This window comes from Crassostrea angulata, chromosome 10, assembly GCF_025612915.1.
Source record: "Crassostrea angulata isolate pt1a10 chromosome 10, ASM2561291v2, whole genome shotgun sequence".
NCBI classification, from domain to species: domain Eukaryota; kingdom Metazoa; phylum Mollusca; class Bivalvia; order Ostreida; family Ostreidae; genus Magallana; species Magallana angulata.
Window position 1 is genome coordinate 13,696,159 of NC_069120.1, and position 27,367 is coordinate 13,723,525.

A 27,367-nucleotide genomic window follows, 5' to 3' on the forward strand; every position below is an offset into this window, starting at 1 on the left:
ACATACATACATGTAGAGGTCAATTAAAATGTTGATAATATACACTAACAATTTATGTGTTTAAGCAGGGACGTAGATACGTTAGTATGTAAGTCCCTGGTTTGAGTAATACTGTACATTGTGGTTCCTTTTTGCCCCCCCCCCCCTTTTAAAGAACATGTAGTATGTGTATTAAAAGTAGCTGAAATGATTTACATTTCCTTTACAGTTTGTCTAAGACACGTAACGTTACAGAATCGGTCGGTTAAGATATTTCAACAACTCTTAATAGAACTCGGAGATGAGGAAACCCTTTACATACAATCAAACTTCTAAACCACGAACTTATAATTTTACTGGTCCGTAAAAAAAATCCTTGGTCAATACAGAATAAAGATATGTAGAAATCACAGATTTTATTCAAAATTTATGTAGAAAACTAGATCTATTAACAAATACAACGATCAACTAAAAGTTACGCACTAACTATAGTTACAAGTTTAATATGTACACAAATTCATTTACAAAGAAAAAAATCTATGGTCGGGTGAGTTTCATCTTAAAAGTTAGAGTTCGTTGTGGTAAGTTCATGTAACAAATTCAGTTTTAATACAGGTTCAGAGCACTGTTGCAGGGTGTAGTTGTATACACTTCGTACCACACAGGGACGTGTTCGAACATCTCCGGTGTCTATATTTAGACATAGTGGTTCAACATAGACTCGTAATGCTCCTGGCGACCTGAAGCCACATTGGTTGGGCTTCCGTTGTCAAGGATATATTTCTGAAAAAAAGTTTTTTGAAAGAATTTGTAAAGGATATTTTCAAAATCTGAGTCTGGTTGATCTAGAAGGCCAATGATAATTAAAAGATGTACGTGTACAAGAATCTTAATCTTGCAAAATATTTTAACGTATTGGGGTTCAGCAAGTTCCTTAATAGATATTCTGTTGTCATAGATAGTAAGATTATTCAAGAGGAAATATACCTCCAGTTCTTCAAATGATGTTTGACCATCTGTTATCTTTTTGCCGATACCGGATTCATAGGAGCTGTATCTTTCCTATAGAATAAAAATTATTACGCATATAAAGTTTGAAACAAAATATCGATCTCATACTTAAACTGAATTTTCAAAATGATTTTTTTTTTCACAGTCTGGGAATGTTACATGCAATTATACATGTACCTTAACTTGTTTGGCAATAACACCCTCTTTTAGAATTCTTTCGGCATTCAACAACCCTCTTGCGAAAGAATCCATAGCACCTGCATGTAAAGGGAAACAATCAAATATATGTAACTCTTCTCACTGACATGGAATCGAAATCACGGTGTTGCAAATCAAGAATTTGCAACACTCGAGACAATTGGAAAACCTTCGAATTTTCAATTCGGTTGACATATATAATAAATAATATTGAGAGTTCGTATAGTATACATGTTAACTAATTAGCAAATCTTTAAAATTTCTTTGCTTTATGTACCGATGTGGGAGATAAACATATCTCGTAGCTCGGTAGATTCTCTTCGGACTTTGCAGTCAAAGTTAAGTCCACCGGGCGAAAGACCACCTTGTTCTAACACAGTCTGGGAAAAAATATATTATTTAAAAAAAAAAGAAACTAAAGAATGTTTGTAATCTAGTGTATATTGACAAAAGAAAATGGATGAGTCTTGAGATTTTGTGATAATCATTTTATGATTTTTATAACTTCTTGAGACTTCTTGTATACTAGTAATTATATAAAATACAAGGAGTTCGGGGAGAGGGGAGAGGGAACCTACCTTCATAACCATGGTTGTGTTTTTAATGTCCATGGGGAACTGGTCCGTGTCCCAACCCAGGTCCGGTGACCCCGTGTTAGAGTCAATGGACCCCAGCATTCCAAATCTGTCAATACAGAGAGCACGTCATAAATAGTATTAAAGTATTTAAACGTTACATTAAAACTTTGTGATTCAAAGTATTCTAAACTATTATTCTTATTCCACTGAACCACAAATTAAATCTCTCTGTTCATGTAAAGTGATAATTTACATGCTTTGAAATAAACGATTAAAAAATCTCTTGTTTGAGGGTAGGAGAAAATGATCAGCTTACGCGGATGACATTACAATGTCGTGTTCGTATCCATGGCCGGCCAGAGTGGTGTGGTTTGGTTCAATGTTAAGCTGTATAAATTAAATTAAAAAGAATTAAATCTTGTAGAGAGAGTCTTACAAACATGTAATACAAACCTAAGGAGGCTGGGAGGCAAATAATTGATTCATACGATACAATCACCTTCAATTCACAGATTTATATCACTAACATCAATTAATGACGCTATTGATATCATGGCAGAATAATATCTCTAACAATAGGTTAGATTTTTTATTTTAACTCAAACCATATATAGAAAAACAGTATGGAGATGGAACAGTACTACAAAATGTGAACGACCATTGGGCTTCGTTAAGATATCAAAGATCTTTATCGAACACGTTAAAACCTTGTAGTCCTTGTCTAGTCCGTAGTGTTTGAGGAATCCGATGACAGTCATGGCATCTGAAATAATCAGATAAAAGGAAACGAATTAAATATCAAAATTAATAACACTTTCTAAAAAGGACATACAATTGATCAAGTTGAACGACGAGCTATATACCGTAGTCATATTGATGCTTGGAAGGTTCCTTTGGTTTAGGTTCAATCAGCAATGTTCCCGTAAACCCAATCTTTTTCTTGTATTCTGAAAATCAGGCGAAATTTTTTAAAAAGAAGTATGTATGAAAATAAAGCGAAAGAGATTAACTGATGTATGTAGAAGGATCGATGGGTTTGAGGACAAATTTTCATAAACATTTATCTACATGTATGTTATCGGCTTTATTTCATCTTCTTTGAAGTTTTTCCATACCTGCAGCCATTCGAAAGAATGAGGCCAAGTTATTAAGTTCTGTGAGAACGTTGGTGTTCAAGATTGTATGGTAGCCTTCTCTTCCGCCCCAGAAAACTGTAAACAGATTAAATTACAATCAGTGTCAATGATTATTACACGTTGTTTGTAGATATGTTGTGTCGTAAACTTTTAAACTGCGTCATACCTACCAAAGTTTTGGGCACCCATTTTCTTTGCGACCTCTAAACCTTTCTTGACTTGCGCTGCCGCCATAGCAAAGATGTGGGCGTCTGGATTGCTTCCAGCCCCATTCATATATCTTAAAGATTACATAATACAGAATCAGTATTCGATAAAATTGCTGATTATTCTTTACAAATGAATTACTTCCAGATAATTTCATTCTCTTTATCTACCTTTGATGAGCAAACAAGTTACAGGTAGCCCACAACAGCTTGACCCCTGTTTTGTTTTGTAACTCTAATGCAAGGTCGACGATCTCGTCCAAATTCTTGTTGGTCTCCGCTAAGGTTGCTCCTTCTGGCGCTATGTCTCTATAGAAAATACAAATGTTCATTGTTCGGCGTATGAAATAAATTCCATATATTGGAACTATGTAAAAAAAATCATACTCTAACATTCTGAATTTGTTAAAGAAGAAATCTTTTCATACCAATTTTAAATTTTTTAAATTTCAATTTAGATCAGGTTCACTTGTCTTGATATATCATACCTATCGTGGAATGTCCAGTATGGTACTCCAAGCTTTGTGAAGAACTCAAAACCCGCCCTTAGACGCCTCTTGGCGTTTGCCATGGAGTTACTGCCATCATCCCATGGGCGAACCAATGTAGGAAATCCAAAAGGATCCGCTCCTACGCATTCGATGTAGAATATGTCATCGGACCCAAATTATCCATAATTTAAGCTATATTGTTAGCGTGTTTGAATTCACATAATAATTTTATCTTTATCATTTTTTGCAGATATTATTTGTTTCAAATTGCATGATATGGAAGAATTTTAGAGAATAACTTTATAAATATAAAAGTACCAGTTCCACGGAACGTGTGCCAGAAGCAGACAGAAAAACGAAGCCAATCCTTCATTGGTCGTCCCATCACTTCCTGGAATTAAAAAACCCATTATGCGTGATGAGACCTATCAATATTGACACTCAAGCAATTTTTGTTTGTGGATTTTTTTCTTTAGTTTCTGATACATGTACACACAAATCATGCCATTTCAAAATCTGCAGTGATTATGATTGTATGCTAATACATACTTTTTCTGGTTCATAGGTCTTGAACACCATTGTTTCATCGGCTCCAGCATCCTTCTTCAGGGGAATTTTACCGATGCCTTCAAGTATATAAACAAAAGCATTAACAAAAAGTCTAACTGTGTATACAAGAATATTAAAATGGCTGAATTGTTCAGAAGTGGCCCACTGCTGGCCACTCGATAACCACGTCCGTGTGTAAATGTTACCTCTAGTCAAACCAGCTGATTAATAAGGATCTAAAGAATCTTATCTACATTAATTATATGTTAATAATATATATATACCCATGAAAATGGGATGGTTTTCAACCATTTTTTGAATTTTCGTGCGCTATTTTGTTATCAGTTTGCACAAAAATGAAGTTGAACGAAAACATAATTTGCATTTACATATACATTAAGATTGATACGATTCTCTTTCCGACTGGCAAGTATCATATATAAATAAGTTGCATGTAACATACTTGAAAATTTTAAAACTGCAGATGGACGAAACCCATGCCCCGAGTAGAAGAAAGGAAAGTTTCAGATGAAGTCTTTGAAAGATCATGGCAGGTGTTAAACATCAGAAGAAGATAAAACGTATTTCTTGAAGAAATCTATCAACAGAATATTAAAGCCATTAACCCTACCTTCGAAGAATTCTGCTCCTGGTGCATCAAATGCACGGTATTTAGAATCGTTTCCAGCAGAATCATCCGAGGATGTGGGAGCGAACGAAGACATGTTTAAGTCTTGGGTTTTTGGAAAAACTGGTAAACCTTTCAGCTCACTCTGCAGCCAAAATCTGGGTCGATCGTACCGATTACAATTTGGAGATAAACACAACTGCTATAATTTACTTTACGAGATAGGGACGGGTGTATATGATGAGTTCGAGTCGAAGGGGGCTGATAACTAGCCTGACCTCTTACTAATGAGATTACATGCTCAAATCGGCATGTTGACTTTATAACTTAAAATTTAGTCATTCAACTGAATACTTGTCTCTGAGTTGATCTCAGTTACACATACATGTATATATATATATGTTGTCTGTTAACTTCAAAAGTGCACAGAGAATAAATGAAATGGAGTAGTTCATTGTATATTTTATAAGATTTCATGAAAAGTACGTCTTTAGGAGCAGATCTAGCGGTAGCGGGTTGGGGAGGGGTTGTTTCAATATGAGATCACTGATTAAGTTTCAGTCCCTCCTTTCCGGAGAAAATGATACAGTTCCGTCCCCTTTCGTCCGTTATTATAATTTTAAGTTGAAATTGTCGTATCTTTATAACGATTCAGGAAATTAATCATAAAATCTATAGGAACAATAAGTATCTTAAAATGGGTTAACACCTTGTACTATCTGTTGTGCGTTAATCATAATGTACATAAGTCAACTTAATTAGGTTCACTTGTTGGACAAGATATCTGGTAAGTCAACTTATCTTGTCCAACAAGTGAAAATAATTATCTGGTAAGTCGTCTTATCGATAAATATTGTCAACGTCTCATGTTCGTCTTTTGTAGGAGGATGTGAGGCCATCCTCGGATCAAAATGTAAACATTTTTTGAACTGGCTTGTTTCTGTCCAAAACTGACCAAATCTGTTGTCAAATGATAAAAAACAACCGTGAAATATGAGGTTTTACGTGTTGTTTTTTATGCAAATTTAGCTGCAATAATGTAGCCCACTCCGATTTCAGTTTATATCTTATGTGCCCCCCCCCCCCCCCCCAAAAAAAAATTGGGAGAGGGCTACATTATTGCAGCTAATGCAAATTAAGCATACGAAAACAAGCATTTTTCAATCACCTAGAACTGTGCAGCTTATATATAAATTCAAGATCTAAAAATATGAAAAAAATATGAAAGCATGTCCGCACTTCTTTCCCACCTGTGTACAAATAATGCAAATGATAAATACATAATATAGAAAAATCTGAGCAATCAACATAATCATCTGACAAGCAGACACTTATACATGTATACTAGCAATATGGAGAATATATCCAGCGTATGAAAATGGAGTAATGACACGTGTAGTACTGTCATAGAAAGCGAGTGAATGAAGCAGTTTAAGAACCGTGAATGTTTATGTTACCATTTGTGAACACAGGCAAATAAAATAGGATGCTGTCACGCTATGGTCCCCTAGCTACCGGTAAAATAGAATATTTCATTATGCATGTTCGTCGGAGGGACCACTTCTAAATTGTAAAAAAAACAAAAACCTGTTTCAATAATTGATATATAATTCAGAACTGAAGGGGTTGGGTGTCGAGAATAGAAACATGTATTTTTACCTATCTTTATTCATAATTGATTTCCCCCTAAGGAAATTATGAAATGGTATGTACAAGTATTACACAAATCAAGCAAAATGTATATTATAATATTACATGGCTGTTATAGAGACATACCAGAATATTTGACAGGGTAGCCATAGAGTGAAATGTTGTCTGATGCAGAATAGAGATACAATTATAAAATTATGATATAATGAGAAAAGTAATGCACACTTTTATATATTCATGTGCTCAATACTGTACATGGCGAATAAAAAATCCCATCCCACTGTCAGAGGAGGCATTCTTGAATTGTCTCCCTTTCGATAAAAAAACTTACTCAAAAAGGGAAGCGCGGCATTCCATTTCAGTCTTCTATTTTATATAGATTAAAAATTGGCAAGCAATGCCGTATGAAATGTGTTACTTTCATAAATTTGATTACATACAGACGTAAATATTGACAATCTTAAATACAATCAATAACCCTCGTCAACAAACGAAAGTTCTATAAACATTTTATTACAACATCAAACCAAAGATATCAATCAATCTTAAAATAGAATTTGGCGAGCCGAGGAATCACATTACACTTCACTTAGATAAATTAAACTGCATACAAACATGTCTGTTGACAAAAATAATACAGAACCATGATCAACGATCTAATTCAATTAATTACAACACGAAAGTTCCGCGAATAATTTTTGCAATATAAAACTATCGAACATCACAATGTGTACACGTGGTCTGTCGTTACGGTAAATGGCTTTGATCCTAGCGGTAGTATTAATTTATCGATCAAAAGGCTACTCTATAAACAACGGTTAGCACAATGCTTTACTTTGTTTATTTTCAATTATCATATTTCTGTTTGCTAGGAATACAAAGCGGGGGTTGTTTCGCCATCCTGAACCCATTAAGAGAGACAAGCATTGTAAAGATGGGTCAAGAGTAATTTGTATAATGTAAGAAAACTGAGCTCAAAGATTGGCCCTGAAATAGGTTATAAGTAATATATTGAACAAGATCACACTAATATAAGCGTCCTGTTTTGTACCATACCTGTACATTGTTTTAAAATGGCTTTAATTTTTTCTTTGGCTAATATTTTAATCACGTTTGAAATACATTTAGAGCATAAATTGCTGTCATTTGACCGCAATGATAACATCTTTTTGCGAATAAGAACAACAACCACAACATTATCAACAAAAACACAACATCTGTTATTATATAAATAGTGCCTGTTTGGGAGGGTAACAGTTGAAATTGACACCCCGAGAAAACCATTGTCAACCGACGCGAAGCGGAGGTTGACAATGGTTTTCGAGGGGTGTCAATTTCAACTGTTATCCTCCCAAACAGGCACTATTTATTTTGTTATACTGAATGTCTTTTTTAAAATTTTTAAGAAAATTTTACTGCTTTTATATAGGAATAACGTGAATTCTACAGCGAACCGTACGCGCATAATTTTCGCGCATGTAACATTTTTTTAATGTTACCCGTTGCCAAGTGCGTTGCTAACGCTGAGGGTAATAGTAAATATTATTAACTGCGTCTTAACCAATCAGATTTCAGTATTTAACATGAAAGTATAACAATTGAAATTGACACCCCTCGAAAACCATTGTCAACCTCCGCTTCGCGTCGGTTGACAATGGTTTTCTCGGGGTGTCAATTTCAACTGTTACCCTCCCAAACAGGCACTATTTATATACTGTTATCCTCCCAAACAGGCACTATTTATTTTGTTATACTGAATGTCTTTTTTAAAATTTTTAAGAAAATTTTACTGCTTTTATATAGGAATAACGTGAATTCTACAGCGAACCGTACGCGCATAATTTTCGCGCATGTAACATTTTTATAGACATACCAGAATATTTGACAGGGTAGCCATAGAGTGAAATGTTTTAATGTTACCCGTTGCCAAGTGCGTTGCTAACGCTGAGGGTAATAGTAAATATTATTAACTGCGTCTTAACCAATCAGATTTCAGTATTTAACATGAAAGTATAACAAACCACCATAACCATACCATTACCACAACTTCTACTTTAAAAAAATACTCCTCCTCCAACTACTTCTATTTTAACACCAACAATACCAACATTCAATACATCACTTATTACAACTACTATCAAATCAATGGCAACAAGTTTAACAATCATTCAACAGCTCATTCTATAATGAAAAAAATTATCATTAGATGTAAATATTACTTTCTGTACTAGTATACAAATAATTAAATTGAAATGCAACATCAACAAAGAACACAACAGCGGTACTATACCAACACCTAGCCACCGCTTTATGATACCAATACAACAACACTGAGCCACCACTGCATGATAACAATACAACAACACCAATCCGTTGTTGTATGATAACAATACAACAACACCTAGCCACCACTTTATGATAACAATACAACAACACCAATCCACCGCTGTATGATAACAATACAAAAACACCAATCTACCGTTGAATGATAACAATACAACAACACCGAACCACCACTGCATGATAACAATACAACAACACCAATCCACCGCTGTATGATAACAATACAACATCACCAATGCATTGCTGTATGATAAAAATACAATAACACATAGCCACCACGTTATGATAACAATACAACAACACCTAGCAACCACTGTATAAAACCAATACAACAAGCCACAACTGCAAGAAAACAATGCAACAATAATGAGCCACCGCTGTAGGATAACAATACAACAACACCAATCCACTGCTGTATGATAACAATACAATAACACCAATCCACCGTTGTATGATAACAATACAACAGCACCTAACCACCACTGTATGATAACAATACAAAAACACCTAGCTACCCCAGTATGATAACAATACAACAACACCAAGCCACCACTGTTGACAACAATACAACAACACGAATCCACCCCAGTATGATAACAATACAACAACATCAAGCCACCACTGTTGATAAGATACATTGTTATACTTTCATGTTAAATACTGAAATCTGATTGGTTAAGACGCAGTTAATAATATTTACTATTACCCTCAGCGTTAGCAACGCACTTGGCAACGGGTAACATTAAAAAATGTTACATGCGCGAAAATTATGCGCGTACGGTTCGCTGTAGAATTCACGTTATTCCTATATAAAAGCAGTAAAATTTTCTTAAAAATTTTAAAAAGACATTCAGTATAACAAAATAAATAGTGCCTGTTTGGGAGGATAACAGTTGAAATTTACACCCTCGAAAACCTTTGTCAACCTCCGCTTCGCGTCGGTTGACAATGGTTTTCTCGGGGTGTCAATTTCAACTGTTACCCTCCCAAACAGGCACTATTTATATAACAACACCCTGCCACTGTTGTTTGATAACAATACAACAACACCAATCTACTACAGTATGATAACAATACAACAACACCAATCCACCGCTGTATGATCACAATACAACAACACCAATCCACCACAGTATGATAACAATACAACAACACCTAGCCACCACTGTATGATAACAATACAACAACACCTAGCTACCCGAGTATGATAACAATACAACAACACCAAGCCACCACTGTTGACAACAATACAACAACACCAATCCACCCCGGTATGATAACAATACAACAACATCAAGCCACCACTGTTGATAAGATACAACAACACCCTGCCACTGTTGTTTGATAACAATACAACAACACCAATTTACCACAGTTTGATAACAATACAACAACACCAATCCACCGCTGTATGATCACAATACAACAACACCAATCCACCACAGTATGATACCAATACAACAACACCCTGTCGCTGCTGTTTGATAACATTACAACAACACCTAGTTACCACTGGATGATAACAATACAACAACACCAATCCACTGCTGTATGATTACAATACAACATCACTAATCACCGCTGTATGATAACAATACAACAATATCAATCCACCGCTGTACGATAACAATACAACAACAACTGCTGTGACTATATTATATACTATGTCATATAGTATATGAAAACTGTTATGATTAAATGATATTTATACTTCCTCGTTACAGCAATACTATACATATAAACAAGACAATATTAATTCTACGCACTTCTACATTTATGACTGATATTCTTCGAAAGTGACTTTTTTCCCTTTCCGATTGCAGCGGGGACTTCGGCTTGTTAGGAGTGTTTACTCATTAGGTTGTCTTATTATATGTTGTCGATCATGAATGCACGTTTAACGAACGGTTGCCCCTAGCAAAGCTATGATAAACACATATTTCCACAGCACCTTGACATCTGATAGCATAAAATGTGAATCAATGAGTCACAGAGAAGGAGACTTGTTTTCTCTAAATAAATATTAGAATAAACTAAATAAATCCTCAAATTTTTATCAACCCCATTGCACTAAAAAAACTTATTCTAAAATATAAAAAAAACCTGTAACGCATCCTATTCAGGTCATGACCCGAAACATTTTACATGACATTGTGCAGATTCAGACTTCGATACCCGCAGTTACTTATATACACAAGTTCTGCTGACACTCTTTTAAAAAAAGATCACAGTTACCGTTGCCCTGTTTCCGCTTGGAGATCTCGGGATCACCCACTTGGGAAAAATAATCTGAAATATCCTGCTGGTATAAAAATAGAAATTAAAAATGAGGTTAGAAATGTTGAAAATAGATCAGAAACTTCATATACAAGGAAAACATGGCTAACAGGCATAAAAAATAATGATTTTTTTACTAGAACTTTGAAACAAGACCTTGAATTTGATTAAGAAAACATTACAACTTTCTTCTTTAAACGTAAAGTATTCCCCAGTGCATTTGCCATCACAGAATGATCCTTTAAAAAATATTCAGCTCCATTAAATTATTCTATGTGACCCCGAATAAATAATCATTAAAATTTTAATAAATAATAATTGGAAACAGAATAGAAGCTTCATGTACACGAAAAACTGTTAACGGGCATAAAAATGACTTATTTTTACTATAACTTTGAAACAAGACCTTGAATCTAATTAAAAAATAAATAAAAACTTTCTTCTTTAAACATGAACTATTCTCAGTGTATCATTACAGAACGATCCCTAAATCAGCTCCTTTAAATGATTCTATGTGAACCCGGATAAATAATAATTAAAAGTACACGAAGAGATAATTTTCAAACCTAGTCATGCTGTTTAATCAGCAGTAGCAGACGAGAATTTATCACATAAATCTTTCTACTTTTTATTGCGAATAAGATGCTCCATAAAACTTAAATGATTGTTGGGCGTTATACAGCAAACAACCTATATGTCTAGCAAATTTGAAACGTATAGATTTCAAACTTATTGTACTTTCACTACTAAAGGCCCGCGGTACAGTTTGCTCACATGGACATATACTTTAAAAATAAAGGGTTTCGCAATTTACTAGAATTGTTTTGTTCAGAAGAGTAAGGAGCGCTCTACATGAAGTCTAGGTGGAAACTTCTATAAATAAATCGCAATAATCGGAACAAATGCCGTTTATGAAATATTAAATATGTATTTAATACATATGTATGTATTTCACTGTATGCAATAGATATATCACTACACATAATTTAATAAGAAAATGATAGCATATTCATTTTTCCTAATTTAGGTTTTCTTATTTTGTTTTGATTTTACTGATTGATTTCATTCTGTTGAATGACTTAATAAAATGCATATCATAATCGCATTCTACAAACGTTGGAATTCGTTTGCTGAATGGTATAAGAAATACAAACAAAAATTTTATAACTTCTTATAAACAATCGGTGTACCGGTATTTCATAATATCATAATTATTGTTTCTATGTAAATTGATGAAAAAAGCATTTATTAGTTTTATTTTTTTTTTTTAATGAAAACGTCTGTAAAATATAACAAGAATAAATGTAAATATCGATGAAATAAAATGTTAAAAAATAATTAAATATTTTAAAGATGAACTGTCTTAATTCACACCGTGAACCATGACAGTTACCCTTTACAGACACATACAAAATCTACAACAACATTTAATATCAAGAATTTCTATAAGATCGCTTTGATTTATAGCAGGACTACACGTGTACATCATATTGTAATATCACTATCTCCTTTCTTGAAGCTTCTCATGTCTTCGCTTGGTGTCTGTCCGTTTTGACGCCGTCCAAACATAAAAGCCGGAGAACTGTGATTACGTTTAAGCATCTCTTTCCTCCCCGCACCGTCCCTGGCAGATCGGCTCAGTCTGTGGTCACTGTTGGTTTTGCTGTGTCGCCTACGGCCGTTTTTTTCTACGTTTTCGCGGAGTTCTGAAGAAGTGGAATGATATCCCATGTCAAACCTTTGGCGTTCGATTAAATTCGAAACACTTGACATACTTTCGTCGCTACTATCGTTGTCTTTATATTGGCCGCGATCACCTGAACGCTTGTCCACAGTCACACACAGTACTTTGATTTGGAGGTCGTCGAGTTGACCCAGTGATATATGTTCTCTATCTACGGGGACATTTTCGTAAGAGTGAAAAGTTCTCCTCCCACCGCCGTCAATTTTCGAGCGCTTGCATATTTTCCAATGCAAATACTTCACGATTTTTAAAATCAGGGCCTTGCGTAGCAGAACATACAACCAAGGATCCAGAATCTGGTTTATTCCAGCAAACCGGACACCCAGAAGATCTGCCTTCCGATTTGTAACACCTGTTACCTGATTTATAATGATGTTTATCTGCAAGAAAAACACATGGAGAATTCATTCACTATCTTGTATATATGTATTCTAAATATGCATGCCGTTTTAATTTTGGTATTAAGTTTCAGGGCTTTTTTGTGAAGAATCAAAGTTTTAAATGTTTTTCCTGTATAAAAGGCAATTGTTCGACTTTCCAACAAAAAGCAATTGAAACATAAGCACCTGTATGATGCACCTATTCCAATGTTTATTTTCATTAGGTTTTTTTCTTTCTTATTTTTTTCAATTATTGACATAAAAAACCATTACTTGCGTAATATACAAGGGCTGTTTCACCCCTACCAAAAATTTGTGAACATTTTTAAGTGCGTTTCGTCAATCTTTTATACCTCATTATACAGTTTTCATTGTATTTTCTCTTGTGTGTTCTATTTTAATTGCAGTGAACCGTTTTAGAACCATTTGCCAATGTTCATTGTAGCTGGAAAACTTACGTTAATTGGGAGCCAGCACGTGGTGAAAACCGCCGTGATTGCACAGAGGAATATCACCATCTGGGTCTCTGCTTCTCTCTTGATAGACTTTGATTTACTCTGATTCGTCCCGTGTCGTCTATGACAATATGGTGAATTGTTCGATATCCTTTTACGTCTCATTTGCAGTAAAGTCACAACAACAGCGATGTTACATCCAAGATTTAACAGAATAATGAAGATATTGGTTGCTGCGAATATTGAAGCGTATATAATATCGCTGACACTTTCTTTGTGAAAGTTTAAAAAGCACCAGGATCCCGGAAATTGAATTTCATAGCTTCCTAATCCAACAAAGGGCCAAGTGCAGTAAAACATCACAATCCCCCAACACACTGCTATCGCAACGAAGGCCTTTTTCTTAGTGACGACTCTTGCATGAAAATATCCAAATCTTAAGGCCAGCAATCGCTCAATTGACATAGCACACACGAGCAGGGGAGTTAACCCGCCAAACAGAATCATTGCAAAGGCATGGTATTGACAAACGGGCTTTCCTCCGACCCATTTTAGATTATTAGCGTACACAATAATAGCGATTGGTGACGTCATAAGTTGACCAATCAAATCCGTCCACGCTAGTCCGGCGAGTAACGTATAAAAGACTGTCTTCTTGGCCTCTTTCCGAGAGGTATACAACACGAGTAGGGCTAATATATTTCCCAGAATTCCCGTCGCAAACATGATAATCGGGGTGGAGAGATTGATTCCCATTCCCTCTTGTCGACATCCGGTGGTGTTGGCGGTCTCACACGGATTATCCATTCGAGTCCGATCGTCCGCCATGACAGTTGTAAAGTTTTGCGTCACGTCGTTAGTGTAAAGAGTCAGTGACAATGAAGTCGACGATTGGGTGGCTTTGATGCGGGTTGTGACCTCCATAGTTACCATTTTTTAATGTTACTCCATTGTCTGTAGGGCCTAAAAAGACGAAAACACATAGCAAGTTAATGACACATCCTTTACGTCGAAGCTGATCCGCGACTTACGTCAAATAACAGCTTAACCGTATTCAGCAGCGCTAGATATCTACCGACGGAAGCGTTGTCAATTAAAGTGAATAATGTGTTTGTAAATTTACTGCTGAAGGGTTTAATGATACAAAGTATGCAGATTTTGCGTGTAAGGAAAGAATGCGTTCCCGAAAGTTACTGACAGTATCTGAGGCTTGCTTTTCCCACTAGAATATTATACTCATATATTGTGAAGATATTCTACGTCAATAAATACGGCACTCTCCCTATTATCACGTAATCGATTTTCAAAGAGGTGTGATTATTTATTTCTTATTCATAATTTTCCCCCCATGTTGATGCATTCATTCCATTTTTGATACAAATGAAATACTTCGTTATTTTTATTATCAAAATGACTAAAATTTTTCAAATACCCCTCCTCCCGGTTATTAGAAATAGAAAATTTTGTATTTTTAGAAATTGCCAGTATGACATTTAAAAATGTTTGTACAATTTTTTTCCCCTAGATTAAGCAAGCGCCATTCACACCCACCCCCACCGCCATTATTTTATTTTCACTGAGACATAGTTCAAAGAGGAAGGAGCACTAGTTTTTGTCTCCCATATACACGTGTTCATTAATTTTTTAACCCTTCAGGCTCAAACAATAAACGAATTTTACAATAGTTAAAAATATCTTTGATCAAATCCATGTAAAAAAGTACACTTTTTAAAAACAAAATATAATAATAACGGCATGAAAAATATTCATTTCCTGTCAATTTCACCGAAAGCTATATTACATCTAATGAATAAAACCCATTCTGAAAAAAAACACAGTCTGCGAATTTTATAAATTGCCTTTTATTATACTTCTAAGGGAATTGATAATGATGGAATATGAGGCTGAAACATCAGGCAACATGTTGCACTATTGAGATCGATGCACTTAACTTGGGGAGTAATTAAAACGATTACATGTAGCTGTGCACCCCTTGTATCCAGAGGCAAGTATAGTGTTTCGTAACTTAATACAAACACACCTTTCTAAATCTTGCAAGGCTGTGAAACTCATGGATTACACGTATAAATCACTATCTCAGCTGTATCTAAATTTTCGAAGAAAACAAAGAATCAAAGGTTTGTGGTTATCAGAAGTTTTCATTAGGTATTTAGAGATACTTTGAAAACTCTGATAAAGGAATCACGGGAAAAACTATATATTACTTGTTTCACAAATATATTTACAATTCTAAATAAAACTAATCCCATTAACTGAAATTTTATTTGGTTCTGACTTTCAAACTTCACCGCAAACAAGAAATAACGACAAACCAAGCTGTGTTATCTAATCATTCAACTTAAAAGATTTGAAAAATTAAGTATAAATTATCCACCAAAGCTTTAATACTAAACAATCCTCACAGAATACGCATACATGCATTAGAAGGGCTCCACAAACATTTTTTTTAAAGTTACATATCCATTTGTACACGCATAATACATGCATTTAAAAATCGTTATTGCGTCTAAAATATTCAAATCTGTTGATTTCACAATCGACATTCGAGGATCCCATGGTTTTTATACACTCAAACAATATCAATTTAAAATGTATTTGGTTTGCAAACATGGCTTTGTGCTCATCCCGTACATGTTAAAAAATTTGATTTCAAGATTAGTTGCAAAATTACCATTCATCTTCTTCCCAAAATATTTGATATCAATTAATGGATCAAATTTTGCCAAAACAATACAGAAAACGATGCTTTCGAAATCATTAGAGACCCAACTAAAAGCACGCATAAGGATTAATTCAATATAGTGGCTCTGATTAAGGAATCGTTCAAAATCCGGGATAATAACTTAGATAATTCACAACATTGGACTACGAGGAAATTACCGTAATGGTTTCATGTATTCAGATGATATTTAACCACATGCTACATGTACAATTAAAGTGCAGCCAAGCTCATCGGGGAGTGCAAGGAACAAACGGAAACCGACACAACATCGTTTCTATATGTACATTAACTTTCAAACATTTAAACAAATTATTTGAGTTTTGTCGACTTTTTTGTAACGGCAAACGATGATTCATCCTGTGCAAGTCATGTACATCAAAATTTAGTTCTAAAAAGACTTTGTGACAAAAATTTATTCTCTTTTAAATAAATTGTTGTTTCAACAAATATTAAAATTGTCAATATGATTGTTGCCGGGCGTCAATGTAGATTCAGTGTACTAGTAATTATTGATGAAGAAATTTTTTTGAGCTCAGTGTAATTGTTGTTGAGCGTCATTGTAAAAGTTGATAAGCGTCATTGTAATTGTTGTTGAGCGTCAGTGTAAATCTTGTTGAGCGTCTTTTGTAATTTGTTTGAGAGCGTGCGTGTTATTGTTGATGAACTTCAATGTAATTGTTGTTGAGCGCAAGTGTTATTGTTGTTAAGCGTCAGTGTAAAAGTAAATGTTATTGTTGAGCGTCGATTCTTGTACCGAGCCAATGAAGTATCTTTTACTAATTAACAATTCTTAATTGTCAATGATTCCTTAAAAAATAAGTCTTGATAATTGCAATTTAAAATTCTAAATTAGCAAAAAAAAAAAAAAAAAAAAAAAAGAAAAAAAAAAGAAAAAGAAGAAGTTAAAGAAATCGAGATATATTCCATATCTATCAAAATTCACCAACCTGTTCAAAATGTAAAAAAAATATTTGTTTAAATATATGAACATGCGGATTACTTTTATGCTCCGAATTATTGTATTAGCTTTTTCATTTTATCTTTGTGGTTTTGTTATTATTATTTGTTTCTTTTGTCAGTTGGACAGTCTGATAGGCAAAGAGAAACGAGAGTTTCAGACAATTAGCAGCCCGTATAACGCGTGTTGACATTATTTGTTTGCACAAAACAGTCTTGCTGAGATATCAGTTCTGCATAAAATCAATCATATAAAGATCGAATATTGTATTTGTGAGTTTGTGAGTAATCTATCCAGAATAGTTCATATCTGATTTCGGTTTAAAAAAAATCAAATTCAAACATAAAAAATTTCAAGGGTTTTTGGGCATACAAATATTGTTATTTTACTGTTATATTTACCGAACTTTTAAACTCCGAATGTACTATTAACTTAACTTTCATTTGTCTCTTCTTATTGCATTAATTTCAGAAATATAGTGTATTTGGTGACATATCCTGTTTTCAACTGAAATATTTGATATGATTAATCTCAATGATAACGGAAGAAAAGCTATGAGAAGCGGAAGGTAATATAAATTGAGAGATTGTAGCAAAACAAATTATCTGCATCACTAGTGTAGTGTAAAAACTACTCGTAAAGCAGTAACAGAAATTCATTCTTTATACACAGTCATCTAATTCAAAAGATCGCACTCAAGGAAAACCCCAATCATGTTACATTAAAAGTAAACAGTTTCTTTCACCTACCTGTATTTTAAAACGTTTAAACCTTTTTAAAAAACATGAGCCACTTACCGTAATTTAAAAGTAAACTCTTTTGATTGCGAAAGGTAAAAACTTCTATCAAAAGTGGTTCATAATTTTATCGTTAAATGGAACACGATGTGGAAAATGAGGATGGTAATCCAACTTCCAATATTAACTCGGCGTTTTACACACAAAAGAAAGTCCGGTGATTAATTATTCGTCAATAGGAAACATCGGAGGGAAGGCGAACGCTTGTCAATAACTTTAAGACTTCTGTAAACAACCACACGTGCTTTAACTTTCACACAGATTCCCTGGTCATGTTTGACGAAACTTACTGAAGATCTACTATCAAATAACCGTACCAGGTTTTGATCCTTCAGCCTTACACAAACTCCTTATCAAATTCTCCCTAGCATCAGTAAAATGTCCGATCACTGAGCCTACACAAGCACGCAAACCCCTACGTTAGTTTTCTCCTCGTTTCTGGGGATCTTTTTATCATTGCTGGCATCGGTGTGCATGATTCTCCCATTTAATCTAAATATAAAGAACCCCATATCTGATGAATTGTTTACCACTGGAACCTTTGAATATTATCATTAGAGGACAAATGTCATATCAACATGCAACTGAAGTAAATACTCGAGACAAACCCGTTTATGGTCAGGAAATTGTTTTTCATAAATATAACACAAATGGTTGAGGAAAAAAAAATTTCTTTTGAAAGATTTTCTTTTGAAAATGAAAGCTGACGACCATGTTCACAATGTAAAAAGAAAACTGTCAATTGTTAAATGAAGTCGGTTTTTCCCTCCTAATAGAGCGTTGTCTGTGTGTCAGCTTTCGTCATACTAGTTCCGTTCCCGTTTAGGTATACAGTTTGTCACAAGTGCACGCTAGCTTTTTTTTAATGGCAATGTGTTTGTATCAAGTTCTTTCTTTTTAAGAAAATAAATGGACCGTTTATTCAGAGTGTATAAAGTTGCAAAAAAGTTTGCATGTAGTAATGTATTAAATGTCATCAAAAAGGTGAACTTGTGTCTCTAAGAGCCAGGAAAACCCCAACTTTAGAAGCTTGTATTTGATCAAGAATTTGATCAGTGCAGTCTAAGGAGAGTCTCATTCTTTCTTTTAATTTTTTAGTACCCTTTTAACTGTGATAAAACGAATTTCAGAAAATAAAAATCGCACATTAAACTAGACTCTATAGTAATACCCCATTAAAATGCACCCAAGAAAGAGATATGATTTGGTTATGGTAGAGATGGTCCTTGTGGTTAAAAAAGTTAGAAGTGGCACAAAAATACATAGCTATACGTGTTTTCATTATTAGTAAAATATTTCTACCTTAGACACATTCTTATGGAGGGTAATCGTGTTCAAAAATCCAGACATGTAAACTTGTAAATCCGAATATGCAATCGTGTTGATGTGTGAGCCTGAGCATGAATGTGTGTAATTCTGATCGTGTAACCTATAAAACTCGGGCATAAACACGTGTAAGATTTGACTCAGTTCCTTCGCATGATGCACATTTTGCAACTTTATTGTTTACATTAGTTAATTAAACCTTCAATTTTGCACACTTTCAATCCGTAGTTTCTGCGTTTGTAACTTCAGGCTCGGCAATAGCACATCTGACATGATACAAATTGACAAATGTAAAGTCTACAAGTTTGTCGAATTTTGACATGACCTTATATGGAAACAATGACGTCACTGATAGAAAAAGGCTGGCTGCAGGTAAAGGCATGCCGTAATCGCCGGAATAGGGACGGAATAAATAAACAAAAAAATTAGGTAAGCCTATAATCATATTCTCTCTGGATAACAACATTTCATAGAGTATTATTTTTCGGAAAATTAAATTATGAGATTGGTGTATATTTTATCAAGAGAATGTATAAAAGATGCGAGTAAAGAATTCGATCGGCTTCAGATATCCTCATAGAACTGAAAAAATTACATTTAATGACTTTGTTTGAATATGTATAATTGAACGTGTATAAAGATATACCGGTATACGCATTTTTATTAATAGGCGTCTGAACCGGGAGGGGGGGGGGGCTAGGGGGGGGACTTAGCCCCCCCCACTTTTTTGCCAAGTTAGACCTAACCATTAGGAACATAGCAACAGAGAGGATTCAACCCCCCCCCCCCCCCCCCCCTACTTTTTCCTCGCAGCAAACAAAATTGTTCCTTAAAAGACCTTAAGAAGAATGAAATATTAATAGTGATATTGAAAATTAGAGTCATAGTAGGTATACTAGCATCCCCCCCCACCACCACCACCACCACGGATTAGGAATTTCATGATTTGGGGGGGGGGGATTGGGCAGGTAAGATTGGAGTTATTGGTATACCCTCCCCCACGGATTAGAATTTTCATGATCATGGGAATTCTTGTCAATATTTTTCATGATTAGTTTAGCCCCCCCCCCCCCTTTCAATTTGCTTCCGACGCCACTGTTATTAGAGTACATGCAACAAATTGTTAAAGTATAGGCCTCGGCTGAATTAAGAAAATATCTCCAAATGCATCCTTATCGCTACCACAAAGTTGTGAAAAGACCCCCCCCCCCCACGCGAAAAATTACACGGAGTCTGTCAGCTGAGTTGCAAAGTTAGCGATAAGAAAAACAAACTATTTAAATACGGTAATATGAGACATAAGAAGCGACACCCTCTTTAAAAGAAATGAATAAAAATTCCAAAGATAAGGTTAACTGTCGTGAAATTAAATTGTGTATAAATTATTTCAAGAAATGTTTCTTTGCATTGTCGGCAATATGTAGGAAAAAAAGCCTATCATGCAGGTAAAAATTGACATTTCTTAAAAATTATTTTAAGCAATTATTACGGGATTGAGTATGACGTCCTGAATGTCGGTTCAATACAGACTCACTTTGTGAAGTTGGCTGATAAAAATTTTCTGGAGAGCTAGTATAATACAGCTTTACAGCCACTTGTGAACTAGCTGCAGGTATGTAGCTCCCTGTCTAAAAATACAGATGGAAGACAGTGCCTCCCATAGTAAAACTTCAATTTACGGCGCACAAAAAATATGCGCTAGTTTTTTTTTTATTATTATTGAAGATTGTGTTATTATTTATCTTTCACTTACACAACAACAAAAAGTATAAATACATGTAAAGTAACATAAATTTTTCCGCGAAAAATTACCAAATCCTTGCAGGTCGTTTATTCTAACTAATATTCAGAAAAATAACAAGAGTAAAAATGGGGTACTCTATATGCAATGCTTTTGCCCAAAAATGAATAAGTTCAACAGCTGATATTTTTATAAATTATCAGAAATCAAAATCCTAGCAATTTGCATACTTCTGATATATACGTATAAATGATCTGCAAAAGAACAACTTCCTATCTTGAAAACTGTTCGAGGAGTTATCGGTACAATAAGGGTACCTTTTTGACAGCCACTCGCCCGTCTGCAATTTTTACTATTTCAATAATCGGAAACCCGGTTAAAGATTCACTCTCAAAATTCTTAGAATTCAGAAGCAATGGAGTTACATGGGACCTCACGGCGGTCTTCGAACCCCATGCCGCTCAGAATATATTTACCCCCTTAGGAAATTTCTTGATCCGTCTCATTTCTAGAAAAGAGTACGCATTTACTTATATTCCAGTTTAAATTACATGTCAATTTTTTTTTAGAGATATAAGATATTAGGCATTTCCTTTTATAATACCATGAGAATTATATTACGGAAATTAGCGCATTCGTCACATCGGCAACGATTTTTTTCTACATGAACCTCTTCCTGTTTGGTCCAGTTTCAATCATACCTCAATTTTATTTTCTAAAAATAATACCGGTGTTTTCGATAGAAAAGGTGTCGTTCATTAAAAGCTTATTGCAACAGTTTAGCTGAATATTATGTTTATTTTTCGTTCATTCCGGTCCGGTGGTTACGGCATGCCTTTTCCCCGCAGCAAGGCAGTTGCCATATAAGGTCATGTCAAAATTCGACAAACTTGTAGACTTTACATTTGTCAATTTGTATCATGTCAGATGTGCTATTGCCGAGCCTGAAGTTACAAACGCAGAAACTACGGATTGAAAGTGTGTAAAGTTGAAGGTTTAATTAACTAATGTAAACAATAAAGTTACAAAATGTGCATCATGCGAAGGAACTGAGTCAAATCTTACACGTGTTTATGCCCGAGTTTTATAGGTTACACGATCAGAATTACACATATTCATGCCCAGGCTCACACATCAACACGATTGCATATTCGGATTTACAAGTTTACATGTCTGGATTTTTGAACACGATTACCCTCCATACATTCTAACCTTAGTTTATACAGAGTATTTGAAGGATACATTTACTTGAACATTAGTTTTTCTCTTGACGCCATGGATGTCACTGATCAATAGTGGGGCAATTCTCTAGATTCTTACACGCCTTCGTCGAAACAAATCCAAAGTGATACTTAAAAAATAAAATTCTAATCCTTAAATATTAAGGATAGGACAATCTAAGTTATTAGAACTTTGATTAATAAAAAATGTTTAAATTCAATTGAATAAAATGCTTTTAGCATGATTCATGAGAGTGTGAAAGTAGCATGCAATTCAGAAAACTCATTACCTGCTCTATTACCTTTATGTTTAATAACATATTTATGCTAATTTTTTAAAAAAAAAATCATATTAACTTTGCTAATGTTCATGAAGTATGATCAGTAATATGTTTATAAGAAAGAGACAATTTTGCTATATATATGGAAGTTACTTTAAAACTTATTTGTAACTTTGATTTCAGTCTGTACATTTCGTATTTCCAATGTACATTGAGCTAAAAGCTTTGACCGATAAAGTAAACACACACACACAAACAAACACACAATGTAACCTCAAAAGTTTCTCATTATTCACTGTAGGTACCGGATATCACTTGTCACTAAATGCACTAAATACTTCAGAATACGTTTAAATGAAGTTAAAGGAATGCAAACATTAATAAGTAAGAAAGTTCATTTGATCTTGTTTTTTTTAAAAAAACAATTGTTGAATGTTAATAACATACAAGGTGATAAATTCTTACAAAACAGTCATGGATCTTTCCGGTGGAGACAATCAAAACTTCAACGTAGTTGGTTTACTTCCTTTGTGATAGTTTAGCTATTATATCATTTTTTAAACATTTGTTAAACATATGACTAGTTGCTTAGACAGAAAGGCGTGTTAAAAATGACCAAAGTACCTACCCCCGCCCTGACATTATGGACGTGAAATCTTCGGATTGTTAATACATGCTTCATTGATGATCTGTGCCACTTTAAAACATTAGTTTGAACACAAACAAAGATTCTAATGAGTTTGAACTAATTTAAGATTTAGACTTAGATTCCTTTGAATTTTAAATAATGCTGTATGTTATTTTCAATTGAACTGTGATAGCTGAGGCTCTTAAAATAGATTTGTGAACATATAGTAGTAACAAGACATTGTAGAAATGCACATTAACAAAGCAATGTCATATGTTTACAAACTTTGAAAAAACATCGATATGTTCTATGCAACAAAAATTTATAAATTAAATTAAGGGAAATGGAAACCAAAACAATACACTTACTGTATAGTTGGTCCATGTGGAAAATTAGGCCCGGGTTATTAGTAATCCATTTTGACATGTTAAACATTGTGTTGATGGCTGTCATTTAAGTTATCACAGAAAACAGGATCATTTCTTATCTTTCATTGATCGCCTTAACGAGTATATCACCACACAGAACCCCCATTGACGCTCTGTATCTATTTGCTTTGCAAGGTTTGCGATATTTCGTTGACATAAATAAGGTAAATATTAATATCAGGGTTTGATCAGCGTACTATGGTTTTTTCGACATTAACTTCTCGACATCGACTGATTTTATCACACAGCCGTTTTGGATTTCAGTTTTGATTCAATTTTAACACGGCTCATCTGATTCACTCTCTAAAAACAAGGATATAAAAACACGTAGACAAGGACGTCGAAACTTTGAATGTTAATATTTTAACTTTCTAGTAATCTATATTTCATAAAAATCGACTGTGGTGTAAATGAAAACGGTTGGAGCATTCAATTTCAATTACGTCTTAAATGTTAAATCTCCATGATTGTATGACATTTAATGTGTCAATTTCACAAAACTGAACATAAAATATATAGTTTCACACAGTTGATAAACTGGGTTTGACGACTTTAAACTGTTGATAGTTTGGGAACCGTAAACCGTTGATCATGGATACGCTTAAAAATATAGGTACATTTTTGTACATGTTACACATTTTAAGAAAATTAATTTATTTGTCGAGTCTCAAACCTTGCATTTCAAACCTATTTTGTACCTTGAACGTCGAATGATTGTTCTTGCCTTTCAGACGCTTAAAAATTTTCAGCGTACACCACATGTTCTAATAATCGCTGGTTTTAACGTTTTTTTGATGACGGATAAGACACATGGAATTGGTTCTGACGTCAAAAGGTGTGGAGGTCAACAATGTTAATTATTTAAAGTACGCAGCGAATTCTTTTCATAATAAAAGTATACACTGTATAGTTGCTTTTAGGTATCTTTAACATGTAACGAATAGGTAATGTGTTGTGCTGCGTTTGTCTAACCTTTCAATAAATTGTCCAGTTTATCTCATTTGATTACCTTTCCCGTACATGTCTCTCAATTCTTCAAAATTCAACTGTTAAAATATTGATTGGAATTTTCATCATGATTTATCATGACAGAGTTATCCCGCCTAGGAAGGATTGTCACACCATCGTTTTGTCTTTCTGCAATATGGATAATCCGATTTTTCCTATCCTTCCCATACAGTGAAGAGCTGTTTTGGTTGCTGATAAGACATATGACATTTGACATATTTTGCATCATACGTTAATTGTAAACGACCCCCTGCTTAAATAATGTCAATATCGATAATTTCACAAAAATGTTAAATTAAAATCAAAATCTAACTGATTCTCTAATATCAGAAAGAAAAAAAAATATTTAAAAAAATAAATCACCTTGAACAACCCAGAAAGATTGATCATGAAACAAAATTACATTAATTGCAGTTCTATCTCCAAAAGTTTAATAAAAGTGTCACAAAATGCAATAGTTGAGAAAAAATGCAACGTGACATTGCATGTTTGTGAGAATTCCCTTATTCTATTTACTTCTCTATTTTGTTTATCGATTTCAGTGATAATAAATGCTACACTGAGGTGTTATACACAACATCCCCAATACTGATTGATTAACAAACCTATGGTCTTCCTTATTGATATCGCTTAATCTAAGTGTGAATCCATATGTTCATTTTAAACATTTGATTTCCTTTTAAAACCAGACGTACACTAATGAAGAAACAGTATTATATATATGCAATTGGACTCGAAAACAACGATAATTACATGAACATAACTGGGTGGGGGTGGGGAGGAGTTGCTTAGAAAATTATGTTTTCGTACAAAGAAAGAAATATCTCGATTTCCAAGTGAAGGGACCAGTCGTCCTCCTCCCTTAAAAGAAATATGATGAAATAAACTTATATAGCAATGCATTTATTAGTACACGTCCTCTTTTGTTTACATTTTTCAAGCATATTAAACCCTTTCCAATAAGCAATCGTCCCAATATGATTATTCCTCCACAATCATAGGAAACAAACATAATTACCCGCAATAATACCCACTTTAATTTCATTTATCTTCCTTATAATTAGCATCTCTTGCTCTTGTTACTAAAAGCAACAACCCAGCACAACCGATATATATCTTACATTAGTTACCACAGTCTTTCGTCATCTGATCACCCCGCCCTTCTAAAAAAACGAAACCCACGACAATCTCCGCAATGCTTACCTTCTGACCCCTCATTTTCTATGTCCCTCATTTTAAAACCAAACCAAATGGTCAGCGCAGACAGACTTCAGATAATATGCGACGAAGGGGTTTAGGCAATGCCAACAACCTAAGTGGAATGGAATAATTAATAAAATTCGCGTAGCCATCTCATTAGTTTGTTTAATTGATTTTAAGCTATCATCTTGTTAGCATTTGCCAATCCAGTTTTGATAATGTATTGTTTTTTCCTAAAGTTGCATGATAGAGGGTCGTAATGTGTATTTTTGTAACACTGCAAGTTAAATAAAGGTAAACCGACTGGAGTGTTTAGTAATCGATAACAATTTGAATAAAATGTGGTTTAAGTAATTTCTGTTGTCAACCTTTGATGCAAACTTTATACGGCAGAGAATTCTGCACAAAAAACATTCTATTAGTATTACGACTCACATAAAATGTACATATTGATTTGCTTTGTTCTTTATTTATATTCACATTGTTTTCAATGGTCATATTACATGTGTTTCGTAATCAAGAGTTATGATAACGAGTTACGACCATCCTTAGTCCTAGGAATATATACGAAAACGTAGTGTGTGCAATGGATATTTTCTCCCCTATTTTTAAGAAATCCAATGGTGTTGATACGGCTCCTTACAGACAAGTATTCATTGGTCCGCTTTTAATTTGAAGTGAACGCATACCTAAAAAGTCCATTCAAGTCCAGTATTTTTCAGTGTCTAGTTCATTACATGAATACTAGTACATTTACTTATTCAAACTTTGAAAAATAATTTAAAATGATGAAACGTTCACTATATATGGAGACTGCACAAGCTGACACAAAACTTCAAAATCCTAGATGAAGTATATATTATAAACATTTTACGTGCGTTTGCTCACTTCACATGCCATTCAATAACTGAAGAGAGATTGGTTGATGAAATCAATATACTTTTATTAGGCAGAACATGCTTTCTTTAGTGGTTCATGTACTCTACCAAGGTAGCAATAATTGCAGGAAAAGGTGAACACAAGGTTAAAAATATTTTTTAATATAACATGTTAAAAACTCTGGATCTTTTTGGTACAAAAGAGCGCACCCAAACACCTTTTGGCCTTTGTTTGAACCAACAATCGGAACGTTATCGTGTGAAAAGTTAGTAGACGGTCACTTTTAGTTAGTTTATGCTAAATTGTTCCATAAAAGACACATTATTTATATAACTTTAAAAGTAAAGTAAAAATTAATTTAGAGGGTACTTCTTTATAACAGGTACTTCCTTAATTATAAAGAAAAATTATGAAATACGTTTTGATCATGTGATGATTAATTGTAAGCATAAATTCTATGGTAAAAAAAACAGAAGTAGAAAGAGCCTTCAGTTCAAATTAAATACACGTAAAAGATACTTTAGAATATCAGT

The 27,367-nt window shown here is 34.1% G+C and overlaps 2 protein-coding genes across 4 annotated transcripts; both read right to left on the reverse strand.

Annotated features, from left to right (window-relative positions):
- Window positions 1-378: 378 nt before the first annotated feature.
- LOC128166266 (xylose isomerase-like) lies at window positions 379-5,053 on the reverse strand. The gene is made up of 15 exons (XM_052831327.1): window positions 4,780-5,053; window positions 4,149-4,225; window positions 3,918-3,990; window positions 3,597-3,738; window positions 3,280-3,417; window positions 3,073-3,182; window positions 2,882-2,977; window positions 2,630-2,713; window positions 2,474-2,529; window positions 2,083-2,153; window positions 1,767-1,872; window positions 1,466-1,568; window positions 1,168-1,247; window positions 967-1,041; window positions 379-762 (listed from the first exon to the last, which is right to left on the reverse strand). The coding sequence occupies exons 1-15, from the start codon at window positions 4,871-4,873 to the stop codon at window positions 676-678; spliced, it is 1,392 nt and encodes a 463-aa protein (XP_052687287.1). The 5' UTR covers window positions 4,874-5,053; the 3' UTR covers window positions 379-675.
- A 7,247-nt stretch (window positions 5,054-12,300) lies between these two features.
- Window positions 12,301-26,051, reverse strand: LOC128167941 (prostaglandin E2 receptor EP4 subtype-like). Of its 3 annotated transcripts, none has more exons than XM_052833939.1 (3): window positions 25,959-26,051; window positions 13,629-14,588; window positions 12,301-13,170 (listed from the first exon to the last, which is right to left on the reverse strand). In XM_052833939.1, the coding sequence occupies exons 2-3, from the start codon at window positions 14,556-14,558 to the stop codon at window positions 12,532-12,534; spliced, it is 1,569 nt and encodes a 522-aa protein (XP_052689899.1). In that variant the 5' UTR covers window positions 14,559-14,588; window positions 25,959-26,051; the 3' UTR covers window positions 12,301-12,531. The 3 variants fall into 3 exon arrangements, with proteins under 3 accessions (XP_052689899.1, XP_052689898.1, XP_052689897.1); XM_052833938.1 differs by lacking the exon at window positions 25,959-26,051 and adding an exon at window positions 23,688-23,989; XM_052833937.1 differs by lacking the exon at window positions 25,959-26,051 and adding an exon at window positions 18,124-18,431.
- Window positions 26,052-27,367: the final 1,316 nt, after the last annotated feature.

Bases quoted from the DNA above. Each gene is read 5' to 3' on its own strand.
- LOC128166266 (XM_052831327.1), bottom strand. From the start codon at position 4,873: ATGTCTTCGTTCGCTCCCACATCCTCGGATGATTCTGCTGGAAACGAT. The intron at 1,873-2,082 runs GTAAGCTGATCA...CTGTATTGACAG, and splicing joins GACATTGTAATGTCATCCGC to ATTTGGAATGCTGGGGTCCA. The intron at 1,042-1,167 runs GTACATGTATAA...TTTATTCTATAG, and splicing joins TTATTGCCAAACAAGTTAAG to GAAAGATACAGCTCCTATGA.
- LOC128167941 (XM_052833939.1), bottom strand. From the start codon at position 14,558: ATGGTAACTATGGAGGTCACAACCCGCATCAAAGCCACCCAATCGTCG. The intron at 13,171-13,628 runs GTAAGTTTTCCA...TTTTTCTTGCAG, and splicing joins CGTGCTGGCTCCCAATTAAC to ATAAACATCATTATAAATCA.